Source organism: Hyperolius riggenbachi, chromosome 9 (assembly GCF_040937935.1).
Source record: "Hyperolius riggenbachi isolate aHypRig1 chromosome 9, aHypRig1.pri, whole genome shotgun sequence".
Classification (NCBI taxonomy): Eukaryota; Metazoa; Chordata; class Amphibia; order Anura; family Hyperoliidae; genus Hyperolius; species Hyperolius riggenbachi.
Genome location: NC_090654.1, coordinates 126,571,736 through 126,589,879, shown reverse-complemented (window position 1 = coordinate 126,589,879; position 18,144 = coordinate 126,571,736). Strand labels below are relative to the sequence as shown.

The following is an 18,144-nucleotide window of genomic DNA, read 5'->3' as shown; positions in this document are numbered from 1 at the left end:
TCAGACACCACATATAGTACTCTATGGATGACAGCTGGAGGTCCTAATGGTTGTGTTCCCACCATATTTCTTTCTGAAGGTCTTCATGCAGGCACTGTCTCCCTGCAATCCTCTTTTAAATTTGATTTTAGTAAATCAATATTTTCTGGTTGATGGTTCATAGTTAAAAGATTAAAATTGTTATAATTTAAAAGCTATGAAATTCTGGAGCTTTGCTTCTGAACCCTACCATATTATTAATAAATCACTTGTATATCTTCCATATTCCACCACCTGATAACTACAAATGGGCATAGTTCAGGGGCATTTCTAGGGTCCTTGGAGATCGGGGCACCTGTGGGCACTAGGAGGGTGGGTATATGCGGCAGCAAAAAAAAAAAAAGGGTGCGACCATGCAGTGAGTGGGCGTGGCCAAGGGTGGGGCCAAATGTACATGAACTTAGCAGCGGTGTAAGCTACAGATAACGGGCCTGCCCATCGAAATATTGGATGGAGCCCCCTGTCCTTTATTTAGATAATTTACAATCAGTATAGGCATAGATCAAAGATGTATACGCACATACAATTTTGATTGGTCAATCATTGACCAATTTTACCACCCCCGTGCAGTAAGTGGGCCAACAGACAATGAATTTGATGAACAGAGCTAAAATTGGCTAATCAAAATTGTATGTGTGTACCAGGCTTTTCAGCTAATACTGTACATACTGAAAGTAGCAGGGATCAGCATGCAATACAGCTCGTTAAAAATCAGTAAAGGCACAGAGTAACATCTTATACTGTACATACTGGAGGTAGATCAGCACACAGTGCAGGCACTAGAGAACAGCGTATACTGTACATACTGTAGGCAGCAGAATTCAGCACACTGCAGCTAGCGCGCCAAAAAATATGAGGATCACGTTGTGCACCGAAAAATGGGTGGGCCATGGACCAGAATGTGGGTGTGGTAACGAGTGGAGACAAATTTACATGAACCTAGCAATGGTGGGACATTAGATTAGGACAGTGGTGGCGAACCTTTTGGAGGCCGGGTGCCCAAACTGCAACCCAAAATTCGCAAAGTGGCAACAGCAATTTAAACTAAATACTGTACAAACATTTTAACGCATACATGAACATTATGGAAAATCCAAGTTGAAAATAAACTGTGAAGATAAACAATTTCATCCATCCTACTCCTCAAAAATGTATTAAATTTTTTACAACCTCCCAGTTTTTTTTTCTGTTTTAAAAAGCTAAAAAAAAGTAGGTTTAATGCTATTGTTTGATGAGGATTCAGCTTTTCCCATAGTCTCGCAGTTAGCAATCATGTGACCCCCAACAAGACAAATTCAGCAATCATGAGGCTCCTATCAAGACAAATTCAGCAATCATGAGACCCCCAACAAGACAAATTCAGCAATTGTGAGGCCCCCGACATGACAAATTCAGCAATCGTGAGGCCCCCGACATGACAAATTCAGCAATCATGAGGCCCTCGACATGACAAATTCAGCAATCGTGAGGCCCCCGACATGACAAATTCAGCAATCGTGAGGCCCCCGACATGACAAATTCAGCAATCATGAGGCCCTCGACATGACAAATTCAGCAATCATGAGGCCCCCAACATGACAAATTCAGCAATCATGAGGCCCCCAACAAGACAAATTCATAGTTACATAGTTACATAGTTATTTTGGTTGAAAAAAGACATACGTCCATCGAGTTCAACCAGTACAAAGTACAACTCCAGCCCGTCCCCCACATACCCCTGTTGATCCAGAGGAAGGCGAAAAAACCCCCACCAGGCATGGTCCAATTAGCCCCAAATGGGAAAAATTCCTTCCTGACTCCAGATGGCAATCAGATAAAATCCCTGGATCAACATCATTAGGCATAACCTAGTAATTGTAGCCATGGATGTCTTTCAACGCAAGGAAAGCATCTAAGCCCCCTTTAAATGCAGGTATAGAGTTTGCCATAACGACTTCCTGTGGCAATGCATTCCACATCTTAACCACTCTTACTGTAAAGAACCCTTTCCTAAATAAATGACTAAAACGTTTTTCCTCCATGCGCAGCTCATGTCCTCTAGTCCTTTGAGAAGGCCTAGGGACAAAAAGCTCATCCGCCAAGCTATTATATTGCCCTCTAATGTATTTATACATGTTAATTAGATCTCCTCTAAGGCGTCTTTTCTCTAGACTAAATAAACCCAGTTTATCTAACCTTTCTTGGTAAGCGAGACCTTCCATCCCACGTATCAATTTTGTAGCTCGTCTCTGCACCTGCTCTAAAACTGCAATATCTTTTTTGTAATGTGGTGCCCAGAACTGAATTCCATATTCCAGATGTGGCCTTACTAGAGAGTTAAACAGGGGCAATATTATGCTAGCATCTCGAGTTTTTATTTCCCTTTTAATGCATCCCAAAATTTTGTTCGCTTTAGCTGCAGCGGCTTGGCATTGAGTACGATTATTTAACTTGTTGTCGATGAGTACTCCTAAGTCCTTCTCCAAGTTTGATGTTCCCAACTGTATCCCATTTATTTTGTATGGTGCTAGACCATTGGTACGACCAAAATGCATGACTTTACATTTGTCAACATTGAATTTCATCTGCCATGTATGTGCCCATATAGCCATCCTATCCAGATCCTGTTGCAATATGACACTATCTTCCTGAGAGTTGATGATTCTGCACAATTTTGTATCATCTGCAAAAATAGCAACATTGCTCACTACTGCATCTACTAGGTCATTAATAAATAAATTGAAGAGCACTGGACCCAGTACAGACCCCTGTGGGACCCCACTGCTAACAGTCTCCCATTTTGAGTACGATCCATTGACCACAACTCTTTGTTTTCTGTCCATTAGCCAGTTCCCTATCCATGCACACAAACTCTTCCCCAGTCCTTGCATCCTCAACTTTTGCACCAGACTTCTGTGGGGAACAGTGTCGAAGGCCTTTGCAAAGTCCAAGTATATCACATCTACAGCATTCCCAATATCCATATTAGCATTCACTACCTCATAAAAGCTGAGCATGTTAGTCAAACAGGACCTGTCTTTAGTAAACCCATGTTGATGCTGAGAAATAAGATTATTTTCTACTATGAAGTCATGTATAGTATCTCTTAGTAACCCCTCAAATAGTTTGCATACAACTGATGTTAAGCTTACAGGTCTATAATTTCCTGGATCAGATTTTTTGCCCTTCTTAAATAATGGGAAAACGTGGGCTGTACGCCAATCCACTGGGACTCTGCTAGTTGCAAGAGAGTCACAAAAGATAAGATAAAGGGGCTTAGCTATAACTGAACTTAATTCTCTTAGGACCCGAGGATGCATGCCATCCGGGCCAGGTGCCTTGTCTATTTTTAATTTATTTAGTCTTGCCTTTACTTCTTCCTGCGTTAAGTATTTAATATTACAGTTAGAAGATTGAGACTCTTCTGCCTCTGTAATTTGCAACAGTGCTGTTTCCTTTGTGAAGACAGAAGCAAAGAAAGCATTTAATAACTCTGCCTTACCTTGGTCATCCACCATTGAGTTCCCACCCTCATCCTTTAGGATTCCTATACAGTCAACCTTTCTTTTTTTAGAGTTGATGTACTTGTAAAACTTTTTTGGGTTAGATTTGATATCCCTAGCGATTTGATTTTCAGCTTCGATCTTTGCCAGCCTAATTTCTTTTTTACAATTTTTATTGCACTCCTTATAATTGCTTAGTGCAGCCTCAGTCCCCTCCTGTTTTAGGACCTTATAGGCATTCTTTTTCCTCTTCATTTTATCCCTAACCTTTCTATTCATCCATAGAGGCCTTTTTTTATTCCTAGACATTTTGTTTCCATATGGGATATACATACTACAATATTGATTGAGAATACGTTTAAAAGCTTGCCATTTCCCTTCAGTGTCGTCCCCTTGTAGTACATTATCCCAGTTCACCAAACTTAGTGCCTGCCTAATTTGATTGAACTTTGCTTTTCTAAAATTCATAGTTTTAGTGGTCCTGCTGCCCCGTGGCCTATCAGTCACCAGATCAAACGTTATCATGTTGTGATCACTATTTCCCAAATGTTCTTGAACCTGCACATTTGATACATTATCTGGTCTATTAGAAATGATCAGATCCAGTAACGCATTCCCCCTAGTTGGTTCCGTTACCATTTGAGTCAAGTAATTGTCCTGTAGTCCTCAATACCCCAGTCAATGTCTGGAAAGTTGAAGTCGCCCATAATTATGACCTCGTTTTTACTTGCAGCTTTTTCAATCTGCTGTAGTAATCGCAGTTCTGCAGCTTCATTAATAAGAGGTGGTCTGTAGCATACCCCAATAAGCAATTGGCAACTTTTATATCCACCATGAATATTTACCCAAACGGACTCCACATCTTCGCAATCTTCCTCCATCTCATCGTTGAGGACAGCTGTAAAAGAATTCTTAACAAAGAGACAAACCCCTCCACCTTTTTTCCCTGTTCTATCCCTCCTAAACACATTGTATCCTTTTAAATTAGCTATCCAGTCATGGCTTTCATCCATCCATGTCTCGGTTATTCCCACAATGTCATAGCCTTTGTCATTCAGAATGAGCTCTAGTTCGTCTATTTTATTTGCAAGGCTCCGAGCATTGGTTACCATGCACTTTATATTTTTACCAACACATTTACCAATTTTGTTTACACGAAATGGGCTACTTGAAGTTTTACCAACCTCCTTAATCTTTACAATCATGAGGCCCCCAACAAATCATGAGGCCCCCAACAAGACAAATTCAGCAATCTTGAGGCCCCCAACAAATCATGAGGCCCCCAACAAGACAAATTCAGCAGTCACGAGGCACATAAATAGACAGCATTTCACATAAATAGGCAGAATATGGTAGACACCTCTCACCTGGCTTCTGAATTTTCCTCTATTGGCTGCTGTGCCTGGCAATACCGTTTTTGGCTGGATTAGGGATGATGTGTGGGCTGAAAGGCCTGGCAGTGATGCTGTGGCCGGGTTGGCTGGCGGTGATGCTGTGACCTGGCTGGCGGTAATGCTGGGCTGTTGAAGTAAATGCTGGCCTGACTGGTGGTGATGCTGTGGCCTTTTTGACAGTGATTCTGGGCTGGTTGGCTGGTGGTGATACTGGGCTGGCTGGCCTGGATAGTTTAGGTAGTGACAGGTGCCCCCTAGTTAAGGTAGCGCCAGGAGTCCCCCAGTTTAGTTAGCGACAGAAGCCCCCCCAGTTTAGGTAGTGACAGGCGCCCCCCAGGTTAGGTAGTGAGTGACAGGAACCCCCAGGTTAGCTAGTGAGTGACAGGCGCCCAATAGGTTAGGTAGTAAGTGACAGGGACCCCAGGTTAGGTAGTGAGTGACAGGGACCCCCAGATTAGATAGTGAGTGACAGGGACCACCAGGTTAGATAGTGAGTGACAGGGACGACCAGGTTAGTGAGTGACAGGGAACCCGTGTTAGGTAGTGAGTGACAGGGACCACCAGGTTAGTGTAACGATTGGTGTCAGCACGCAGAGAGAATCTGATTATTGGTGATCTGCAGTATCACCAAGAATACAGATATATACCCGATTATTGATGATCTGCAGAATCACCGATAATACAGATATATTGCTAACCTCTGGACACCTATATAGTGTGAGTGTTTGGTGCAACAGTAATACCTTTGAGTGAGGACCACCCGAGGAGCAGGTGGTTCTTGGCAGTATGAGAAATACCTCCCTTTGGAAGTGCAGAAATCCTGCAGCAGCCTGAGACATCCAAGGGGGCGGAGTCCCAGGCTGAATAGCAAGAAGACCCGGTGGCTAGTGACCCCTGGAAGATGGGCGTCACAAGCAGGTCTAGAGAATAACACAAATGATAATACAGTTCCCTAGTCTTGGGTGCGAGGTCCGTGGTCTAAGCACCCTGGAACTAGTCTGGAGTATAACACAAATGATAATACAGTTCCCTAGTCTTGGGTGCGAGGTCCGTGGTCTCAGCACCCTGGAACTAGTCTGGAGTATAACACAAATGATAATACAGTTCCCTAGTCTTGGGTGAGAGGTCCGTGGTCTCAGCACCCTGGAACTAGTCTGGAGTATAACACAAATGATAATACAGTTCCCTAGTCTTGGGTGCGAGGTCCGTGGTCTCAGCACCCTGGAACTAGTCTGGAGTATATACAATGATAAAGAGAAGTAATCTGGCTCAGTGGGAATTCCCAGGTCCTCCTGGCTCAAACACACTGTAGGATCTGACTATGGTCTGAATGCTTCCACGTAAGTGTTCGCAATGGCAGACAACCAGCAACTGGCAAGCAAGCTGTGTATATAGTTGCAGGACTCTGCCGCCCCGCCCGAGCCACTCAGCCAATCAGGAGTCCAGCAGGAATCAGCTGATCGTCCTGATCAGCTGATCCATCTCCAGCTGGTATAAAGGTCCTGACTTCTGGCGGCCGCGCGCGTAGTTCTCCATCCAGGTGCACTAACAGAACCAGCTACACACTGCTGCGTGCAAACCGCCGCGTTGGACGCGGAAAAAGCCGCCTTGCTGCCAGTACATGCACGGCTTTTCCGCGATCTATCATAGTGTCAGACGCATGCTGCTGCATACAAACCGCCGTGCTGGACGCGGAGCCAGCCGCCTTGCTGCCAGTACACGCGGCGGCTTTTCCGCGTTTTCTCACAGAACCCCCCCCCCCCCGAGGAGTGGACTCCGGACACTTCCCACCAGGTCTTTCAGAATGTGGGTGTAACGATCGGTGTAACACAGAGAGGATCTGATTACCGGTGATCTGCAGTATCACTGAGAATACAGATATATACCCGATTATTGATGATCTGCAGTATCACCGATAATCAGATATATCTCTAACCTCTGGACACCTGAGTAATATGAGTGTTTGGTGCAACAGTAATAGTTTGAGGAGGGTCCCCGTAAAGGGGATGCAAGGCAGTATGGGATACTGCCCGAAGGACAGGCTCCTTCCTCGGCCTGAGGCTCCCAAAGGGGGGGAGTCAGGCTGAGTGAGGGAAGGACCAGAGTTTAAGTGACACCAAGGGTGTCAACTATCTGTGAACTATCTCTAAACAGAGGAGATAGTTCTCGAGGTCGGACTAGCTAGGTCGGCAACAGACAGACAGATAAGGTACAAAGACAGAAGGCTGATTCGGTATCCAAGACAGGCAGGGTTTGGCAACGTGATATCAGATATGCGTGGTACCGAATCAGAAAGCAGAGGGATGGTCAGGAAAACAGAAGGTCATAACAGATAATATACAATGCCTAGTCTCGGTGTGAGCTCCGTGATCATCAACACCCTGGAACTAGTCTGAAGAATAACAGAATGATAATACAAGTCCCTAATCTGGGTGTAAGGTCCGTGATCATCAACACCCTGGAACTAGTCTGACGTATAACAGGTTGGTAACACAAGTCTCTAATCTGGGTGTGAGCTCCTTGATCATCAACACCCTGGAACTAGTCTGAAGTATAACAGAGATATAACACAAGTCCCTAATCTGGGTGTGAGGTCCGTGATCATCAACACCCTGGAACTAGTCTGAAGTATAACAGAGATATAACACAGAATCTGACAAAAGGTCTGAGTGCTTCCACGTAGTGATCGCAACAGCAGACAACCAGAGAATGAACAGCACCCAGTATATATAGCAAAGCGCTCTCCAGTGCCTCCCCTAAGTGCTGGACCAATGGGAACTGGTTGAATCGTCAGCTGACCGGCTTGGTCAGCTGACTCTCTTCTGGCTGTCATAAAAGTTCTGCCTCTCTGCGCGCGCGCGCGTCTTTCTGAACCTGTGTGGACTATCAGTCCCAGCCACACCAGACATGTGTTGCAAATCACCTGCCGTGCTGGACGCGGAATCCGCCGCACCGCTATCAAGGCATGCGGCGGTTCCTCTGCGTTCAGCCATCTTACTGGATGTAGGCCTATGCGTGCAAACCGCCGCGTTGGACGCGGAATCAGCCGCCCCGTTCTGAGTACACGCGGCGGCTTTTCCGCGTTTCCTCACAGTGGGTCTAGAATCTTTTCGGTCTCACATTCCGATTGATCTTTTACCATCACAGGGAGGGAGGGAGGGGAGTCCACGTGTACTGCTGGCTTCAACAGAGACACATGGACTGATCTTACACCTCTCATACTGGCTGGGAGATCGACAGCATAGGTGACAAAATTAACCTTCCTGATCACTGGGAATGGTCCTATGAATGTAGGACCCAGTTTGGTTGATAATCGCTTCAGGGCCCCATGCCGAGAGGATACATACACCATGTCCCCTGGGGAAAAGTCCCACTCTACAGACTTTCTCTTACTAGTCTGATCTTTCAGAGTCCGGGGTTTCCTTGCCACTGGTAAATCTTGTAATGTACCCGGTGAAGTCTGACGAGATGTTTTACCCCCTAAAATGTCTCGCTGGCAAGGGCCCAGACAAGGCATCCAGCCCTCCACCGTCTCCGCAGGTGCCCTGACCACCCTTCGAGGTAGGCCGGTCTCAGGCTTGGCACCTTTAACTACAGCTTCTGCTTTTACCTGCACTGCCACTCCTCCAACCTGTATCTTGGTAGCCCAAGCAATGCTGATGGCAATAAGCTGACCATTCCAGCAGCTGACCTGAAGCCCAGTCAATCTGTGGGGAGTGGAGTTGCAACCAGGGCATACCAAGAACAATGGTGGAGGTTGCCATGGGCATAACCAGGAAATCTCTCTTCATGTGACGCCCCTAAACAACATGACAACAAAGGGGTTTGAAGAAGAGATTGACTACTCTGCAACGGAGAGTCATCCACTGCAGTGACCAGAATCTGTCGGTCAAGTGGGGACAAAGGTATCCCCAATTTTTTAACAAAATCATAATCAATGAGGTTTGCCGCAGAACCGGAGTCTACCAAGGCTTCTGCGGAACTAGTCTGACCTTCCCATATAATCGAGCAGGGAGAAGCAGATGATCTTTGTTTAGAGATGAGGATCGCGCACCTCTGATATTGACTAAACCCAGGCGACAACATTCTTCTGGGCCTTTAGCACCATATAAACCACTCTTTATTGGCTTTCTGCGACTCTTTTCCGCTTGACTCAGCCCTGTATACCTGATTTGCATCGGCTCGTCTGAGTGTGATGGAGAGCGAGCAGAGTCGTCTAAGAAAGACCTTCTAGCATTTCTACCACAAACCTGTTTCTGGTAGCACAAATGGCAATCTATCTGCACGGCTAAAGAAATTGCCTCGTCTACAGATTTGGGTTCAGGATGTCCAATCATCACATCAAAAATTGCATCCGACAACCCTGCCAAAAAACAATCCAAGAGTGCAACTGGCCCCCATCTCGCAGATACTGCCCATTTCCTGAACTCAGCTGCGTAATTTTCAACCGAATCCTTGCCCTGCTGCAACGTCTTGAGCTTCTGCTCAGCGGTCGAGGCAATGTCCGGATCATCATAAATTATAGCCATAGCTTTAAAAAATTACTCAACTGATGCTAGGGCCCAGGTCTGGGAATCCCCTGAAAACAGAGTCTTAATAAACGTAATTCTCTGTGTCTCGGTTCCCGAAGAATTAGGTCTCAACTCAAAGTACGACAACACTCTATTTCTAAAGTTCTAGAAGTCAGATCTGTGACCAGAAAACCTTTCAGGTACAGGCATACGTATGTCTGTGCTAGGAGGAGATCGCACTGAGTTTATAGCTGATTGAAGTTCCTGAATAGCCCCATATAACTGGCTGATCTGGGTCTGTTGGTTCAAAACTGTCCCGGAAAGATTGTTTACCGCGGCGGTCAGGACTTCAACATGTCTATACAGTGCGTCCATTTGGGTTGGGTCTGCCATTCTGTAACGATTGGTGTCAGCACGCAGAGAGAATCTGATTATTGGTGGTCTGCAGTATCACCAAGAATACAGATATATACCTGATTATTGATGATCTGCAGAATCACCGATAATACAGATATATTGCTAACCTCTGGACACCTATATAGTGTGAGTGTTTGGTGCAACAGTAATAACTTTGAGTGAGGGCCACCCGAGGAGCAGGTGGTCCTTGGCAGTATGAGAAATACCTCCCTTTGGAAGTGCAGAAATCCTGCAGCAGCCTGAGACATCCAAGGGGGCGGAGTCCCAGGCTGAATAGCAAGAAGACCCGGTGGCTAGTGACCCCTGGAAGATGGGCGTCACAAGCAGGTCTGGAGAATAACACAAATGTTATTAGTCTTGGGTGCGAGGTCCGTGGTCTCAGCACCCTGGAACTAGTCTGGAGTATAACACAAATGATAATACAGTTCCCTAGTCTTGGGTGCGAGGTCCATGGTCTCAGCACCCTGGAACTAGTCTGGAGTATAACACAAATGATAATACAGTTCCCTAGTCTTGGGTGCGAGGTCCGTGGTCTTAGCACCCTGGAACTAGTCTGGAGTATATACAATGATAAAGAGAAGTAATCTGGCTCAGTGTGAATTCCCAGGTCCTCCTGGCTCAAACACACTGTAGGATCTGACTATGGTCTGAATGCTTCCACGTAAGTGTTCGCATTGGCAGACAACCAGCAACTGGCAAGCAAGCTGTATATATAGTTGCAGGACTCTGCCACCCCGCCCGAGCCACTCAGCCAATCAGGAGTCCAGCAGGAATCAGCTGATCGTCCTGATCAGCTGATCCATCTCCAACTGGTGTAAAGGTCCTGACTTCTGGCAGCCGCGCGCGTAGCTCTCCATCCAGGTGCACTAACAGAACCAGCTACACACTGTTGCGTGCAAACCGCCGCGTTGGACGCGGAAACAGCCGCCTTGCTGCCAGCACATGCGGCGGCTTTTCCGCGATCTATCATAGTGTTAGACGCATGCTGCTGCATACAAACCACCGTGCTGGACGCGGAGCCAGCTGCCTTGCTGTCAGTACACGCGGCGGCTTTTCCGCGTTTTCTCACAGTTAGGTAGTGAGTGACAGGGACCCCCAGTTAGGTAGTGAGTGACATGGACCACCAGGTTAGATAGTGAGTGACAGGGACCCCCAGTTAGGTAGTGAGTGACAGGGACGCCCAGTTAGGTAGTGAGTGACAGGGACCTCCAGGTTAGGTAGTGAGTGACAGGGACCACCAGGTTAGGTAGTGAGTGACAGGGACCACCAGTTAGGTAGTGAGTGACAGGCGCCCCCCAGGTTAGGTAGTGAGTGACAGGGACCACCAGGTTAGGTAGTGACAGGGACCACCAGGTTAGGTAGTGAGTGACAGGGACCCCCAGTTAGGTAGCGAGTGACAGGGACCCCCAGGTTAGGTAGTGAGTGACAGGGACCACCAGGTTAGATAGTGACGGACAGGGACCACCAGGTTAGGTAGTGAGTGACAGGGACCCCCAGGTTAGGTAGTGAGTGACAGGGACCCCCGTTAGGTAGTGAGTGACAGGCGCCTCCAGTTCGGTAGTGAGTGACAGGGACCCCCGTTAGATAGTGAGTGACAGGGACCCCAGTTAGGTAGTGAATGACAGGGACCCCCGTTAGATAGTGAGTGACAGGCACCCCCCCGTTAGGTAGTGAGTGACAGGTGCCCCCCTCACCTCACAGCCAGCAGCGTCAGACCTCAATCAGTGGGCGACCCGACCAGATAGAGCAGGCGCCGGGCGCACCATGCTGTATATGCGGAAGTGATGTCACTTCTGTATATCAGCGGTGTTCACTAGGTCCTAGAGCCCGCTCTATCTGGTCGCCCTCTGATCAAGGTCTGACGCTCTGGCCGTGGGGACAGCCGGGGGGGCAGCGGCAGCCAGGAGGGGACAGCAGGCTCCCCTGGGAAAGAGATCTGTGGCACCCCAGGACAGATTGGGGGCACGGGCCCCCCAAAATAGGGCTAGCAACGCCCCTGGCATAGTTCCTCCCAAACATTCCATGTTTAGGTTGACCAGGAAAGGGGAACATTTCAACCCCATTGCAGCCCTGCAACTTTGGAGGGTAATTCACAAATAGCAGACAGAGAAATGAAACTATTCCAAACTACTTAACACGTTTTGTGTTGCAAATATTCCCTGGGAGAATCCTAACTAGTGTTTGTAACTAAACCCTTGTACATACATGAAGACTTGATCTTTTGGGCAGCAGTTCAGGGCCAAGGCTGTACAACACATCATTAGCACTAGTGGGCAGCAATGTTGGGAAGTGGTTAGCACTCTCACTTAGCAGCACTTGGTCCCCCGGTTCGAATCTCAGCCGCTATGGACTATCTGCACAGAGTTTGTATGTTCTTCCCATGTCTGCGTGGGCTTCCTCTGGTCAGTCCGGTTTCCCCCCACATCCCAAAAGCACACAGAAAAGATAATTGTCTTCCCCTAAAATTGCCTAGACTACGATACATACACTACACGATAGTAGCTATGATAGGGATTAGATTGGGATCCCCTCTGAGGGACAGTTCAAGAGCCCTGAACTGAGAGGGGTTTTGAATGCTGTTAGCCCTGTTTTGTCCTGTCATTCCATTGCCCCTAGGGGTCCCCGTTCTAGTCAGCCAAAATCTTCAACAGAAATCTTCAACTGACTAGAACGTCGAATAAGGGAGGGGAGGAATTCCCCCAATCACGCCCTTGCAATGCTGTCAGGGGCGTAGCAATAGGCCCTGCAGCGCCTGCGCCCGCGGGAGGGCCCGGCCCCCCCCCTGGGGCCCGCTCGGGGCCATTTTTTGGGGGCTGGAGGGGTGGCAGCATGAGGGGAAAGCCTTGCCCACAGTCGGCGGGGAGAGGGGAAGTTCCCCCCTCTCCCTCACCTCGGGGCTCTCCCCTCCAGCTAGTGAATGTGTGTGGGCAGCGGGCAGCGGCGGCGGGATACATACCTTCTTCCTTGCGTTCCATCGCCGCCTTCTCGCTCTAGCGGCTGACGTCACTTCCGGAAGCGGAAGTGACGTCAGCCGCTAGAGCGAGAAGGCGGCGATGGAACGCAAGGAAGAAGGTATGTATCCCGCTGCTGCCCGCTGCCCACACACAGGGGGATTTTCAGGTGTCTGCTGCCCACATTACGATTTTCAGGTGCCTGCTGCCCACATTACGATTTTCAGGTGTCTGCTGCCCACATTACGATTTTCAGGTGTCTGCTGCCCACATTACGATTTTCAGGTGTCTGCTGCCCACATTACGATTTTCAGGTGCCTGCTGCCCACATTACGATTTTCAGGTGTCTGCTGCCCACATTACGATTTTGTGGTCACTGCTGCCCACATTGCCATTTTCAGGTGTCTGCTGCCCACATTACGATTTTCAGGTGTCTGCTGCCCACATTACGATTTTCTGGTGTCTGCTACCCACATTGCGATTTTCTGGTCACTGCTGCCCACATTACGATTTTCAGGTGTCTGCTGCCCACATTACGATTTTCTGGTGTCTGCTGCCCACATTGCGATTTTCTGGTCACTGCTGCCCACATTGCGATTTTCTGGTCACTGCTGCCCACATTGCGATTTTCAGGTGTCTGCTGCCCACATTACGATTTTCAGGTGTCTGCTGCCCACATTACGATTTTCAGGTGTCTGCTGCCCACATTACGATTTTCTGGTCACTGCTGCCCACATTGCGATTTTCTGGTCACTGCTGCCCACATTACGATTTTCAGGTGTCTGCTGCCCACATTACGATTTTCTGGTGTCTGCTGCCCACATTGCGATTTTCTGGTCACTGCTGCCCACATTGCGATTTTCTGGTCACTGCTGCCCACATTGCGATTTTCAGGTGTCTGCTGCCCACATTACGATTTTCAGGTGTCTGCTGCCCACATTACGATTTTCAGGTGTCTGCTGCCCACATTACGATTTTCTGGTCACTGCTGCCCACATTGCGATTTTCTGGTCACTGCTGCCCACATTACGATTTTCAGGTGTCTGCTGCCCACATTGCGATTTTCAGGTGCCTGCTGCCCACATTACGATTTTCAGGTGTCTGCTGCCCACATTACGATTTTCTGGTGACTGCTGCCCACATTACGATTTTCAGGTGCCTGCTGCCCACATTACGATTTTCAGGTGTCTGCTGCCCACATTACGATTTTCTGGTCACTGCTGCCCACATTGCGATTTTCTGGTCACTGCTGCCCACATTGCGATTTTCAGGTGTCTGCTGCCCACATTGCGATTTTCTGGTGTCTGCTGCCCACATTACGATTTTCTGGTGTATGCTGCCCACATTAGGATTTTCTGGTGACTGCTGCCCACATTGCGATTTTCTGGTGACTGTTGCCCACATTGCGATTTTCTGGTGACTGCTGCCCACATTGCGATTTTCTGGTGACTGCTGCCCACATAAGGATTTTCTGGTGACTGCTGCCCACATTAGGATTTTCTGGTGTGTGCTGCCCACATTATGATATTCTGGTGACTGACTGCTGCCCACATTAGGATTTTCTGGTGACTGCTGCCCACATTACGATATTCTGGTGACTGCTGCCCACATTAGGATTTTCTGGTGACTGATGCCCACATTGCGATTTTCTGGTGACTGCTGCCCACATGGCGATTTTCTGGTGACTGCTGCCCACATTGCGATTTTCTGGTGAACTCTGCCCACATTACGATTTTCTGTCCCACATTACGATATTCTGGTGAACGCTGCCCACATTACGATTGTCTGGTGAATGCTGTCCACGTTACAATTTTCTGGTGACTGCTGCTCACGTTACGATTTTCTGGTGAACTCTGCCCACATTATGATTTTCTGGTGAACTCTGCCCACATTATGATTTTCTGGTGAACGCTGCCCACATTACGATTGTCTGGTGAATGCTGTCCACGTTACAATTTTCTGGTGACTGGTGCCCACATTACGATTTTCTGGTGAACTCTGCCCACATTATGATTTTCTAAAGGCCCACATTACGATTTTCTGGTGAACTCTGCCCACTTTACAATTAATTTACAGTGAAACGCTGCCCCATTACGATTATTTGGCACCTATGGGGGGGGGGGGCCCCCATCCAAATATTCGCAGGGGGGCCCAGTGATTTCTAGTTACGCCCCTGAATGCTGTATATTGCTTAACCTGTTAAAAACAAAGCCACTGCATAACTCACCTACTCCTAGTTCCCTTTCGCTGTATTTTCCGCCCTGTTAGTTCTCCCGTTCCGCTGTGTTCTCTCATATCTGCCGGTATTTTCTTTGTTATGGTGCTGACCCGGAAGTAACCCAGAAGTACTACTGGGTCAGGGCCATAGCAGCAAAAATGCCGGCAGATATAAGAGGACATGGCAGCGGAATGGAAGAACTGGCAGGGCGGAGAAGACAGCAAAGGGAACCAGGAGTTGGTGAGTTATTAGGTGTTTTTTTTTTTTTTTTACAGGTTAGGCAATATGCGAGTCAAGAGTACTTCAAGTGACAGGCCAATATATACTCTGTACAGTGCTACAGAACATGTCAGCGCTATATTAGTACTAAATAATAATAATAACCTCTATGTTAGGTTCACTACAGCGGGCGGCCATGACCAAAGTCCATGTAGCGTAGTGATTTTCAGTTTTAAATTGTATGTAGGCTTTGCTGTGGTGCTGCATGCATCAATAGTTGTAATGATATACCTGGCCCATTAATGGCTAGGCCAGGGGATTCCCAACGTGAAGTCACCTCTCTGCCTCGACCTCTGCTCTCCCATAGACCCACAGCAATTATTCTAGGGTTAAAAAAATTAATATGGCCACCGGGGTCTTCATTCGTGAACTTATTTTTCATAGTGCATGCTCAGTATACACTGAAAAACATGTCCGCAAATGTGGACTCCAGCAGCCATTTGTTGTAGTCCTATATGGTGTATAATGCATTTTGCACCGGTGCACAAATGGGCACTTCTAAAGGAAACACATATAGACATTAAGACATCTTTCAAGCTCTACGTAGTGAGCAATCATGGTGTGTAATAACTTACCTGACTGGGCTAGCAAAGCTGTAACAAAGAACAAAGGAAAATATAGTTATTAATAGGCCTAAGCTTATTCGTCGTAATTGGTCATTTATATTACTACATGGATCAAAGAGAATACCAATTGCTAAGCTGCTGCCTTATTCACAGTAAAGTATGTAATAAGTTGCACTGAGGAATAAGTTGATACATATATATATATATATATATATATATGTATATATACACATATATATGTATATGTACACACACACACACACATATATATATATATATATATATATATATATATATATATATATATATATATATATATATATATATATATACACTAGCTGATTGCCTGGCGTTGCCCGGGTATGTATTTGGCTGGTGTTGGCTCCACCCACTTTTTCTTACCCTAACACACAGTTACTCAATGACCAAGTTTGTGAGCTTTGCGGTCTTTGGCATCAATAATTTGCATTGAAATGAAAAAAAAATTTGATTGGCTGTTTGTGGCTCCACCCTCTTTTCTGAATTTGAGCCCCAGTCACCCAGTGACCAACTGTACCAGGTTTGACGCCTGTGCCATTAACAGTGCAAGAATGGCAGCAATTAAATATTCCTCTTCAAAAGCAATAGGTGAAGTTTGATTCACTTTTGTAGGCTCCACCCACTTTTCTGAATATTAATCCCAGTCACCCAGTGACCAACTGTGCACGGTTTAAGAACCCTACCATTAACAGTGCAAAAATGGCTGCAGTTTACATTTTCCCAGTGAAATTTATATTTGTCTCCACCCACTGGTGACCCGGCTTTGCCCATGTATGTATTGACTGGTTTTAGCTCCGCCCCCTTTTTTAACCCTAACGCAGAAACACTCTATGACCAAGTTTGTGAGCTTTGGGGTCTATGGCATCAATAATTTGTATATTCCCATAGAAATTAAACAAATCAGATTGGCTGTTTGTGGCTTTGCCCCTCTACAGCATTTGAACCCCAGTCACCCAATGAGCAACTGTAGCTGGTTTGAGGCATCTGCTATTACCAGTGTAAATATGGCAGCAATTTAAATATTCCCCTTGGAAATCAACAGATGAATTTTGATTGGTTATTATAGGTTCCAGCCACTTTCCTGAATATTAATCTCAGTCACCCAGTGACCATCTGTGCAAAGTTTGAGATCCCTGCCATTAACAATGAAGAAGGGCTGCAGTTTACATTTTGCCAGGTAATGACCCTGCAATTAATGGTGTAAGAATGGGTGCAGTTTATATTTTCCCAGTGAAATTTGTTTTTGGCTCCAACACTTTTTGTAACTTGGACACACAATCACTCAATAACCATGTTTGTGAGCTTTGTTGTCCTTGGCATCAATAATTTGTATTTTGCCAGTGAAATTAAACAAATCTGATTGGCTGTGTGTATCTCTGTCCCCTTTTCTGAATTTGAACCCCAGAGACTCAATAACCAACTGGATCAGATTTGAGGCTTGTGCCATTATCAGTGCAAAAATGGCAGCAATTTTATTATTCCCCTTGAAAATCAGCAGGTGAATATTAATCCCAGTCATCCAGTAACCAGCTGTGCAAAGTTTGAGAACCCTGCCATTAACAGTGAAGAAGGGCCGCAATTTACATTTTTAAGAAAAATCTGTTTTTGACTCCACCCAGTTTTTGTAACCTTGACACACAGTCAATCAATGACCAAGTTTGTGAGCTTTCGGGTTCCTGGCATCAAAATTGTGCTAATGGAAGCAGTTTATCCAGCAAAGAAATCTGGCTGTTTGTGGCTCCGCCCCTTTAGTGAATTTGAACCCCAGTCACCTAATGACCGACTGTAGCAGGTTTGAGGCCTCTGCCATTAACAGTGTATAAATGGCAGCAGTTTCAAAATTATCCTTGAAAATCTATAGGTGAATTTTGATTGGCTCTTGTAGGCTCCACCAGGGCCGTGCAGAGGGTCCTTAAGTGGGGGGTGCTCAAATTTAAAAAAGGGGCCTGGCAACATCTTCCCCCGCATGCCCCATCCTCGTTTCTGGCTAGGGGGGTACTGGTTGTTGTCAGGAACCGGCCCACGGCACGCCTGCGTATACGGTTCCCGACTGCGGGTTTGACCAGATTAAGTGGGGAACAGCCTTATTTAAGCTACAAACAAGGCTGGAACCCCTCAAACACTTCCCACTGCCACCACTAGCGTTTCTAGACACGTTCACTCAGCTATCGAGTGCTCAATACGCAATCTGCATTTTCGTATTTGGGTCAGCTCTGCGCTTAGGCCAAATACGAGAGCGCTACGCACA

General features: G+C 46.7%; 1 protein-coding gene across 1 annotated transcript in view; it reads right to left on the bottom strand.

The window, feature by feature from the left end:
* LOC137533559 (Fc receptor-like protein 3) overlaps nt 1-18,144 on the bottom strand; it is a 106,670-nt gene that overhangs the window by 70,845 nt on the left and 17,681 nt on the right. Inside the window, exon 2 of the mRNA XM_068254926.1 lies at nt 15,867-15,884. Within this exon, the coding sequence (XP_068111027.1) occupies nt 15,867-15,884 (18 nt within the window). The remainder of the gene's footprint in view (nt 1-15,866; nt 15,885-18,144) is intronic.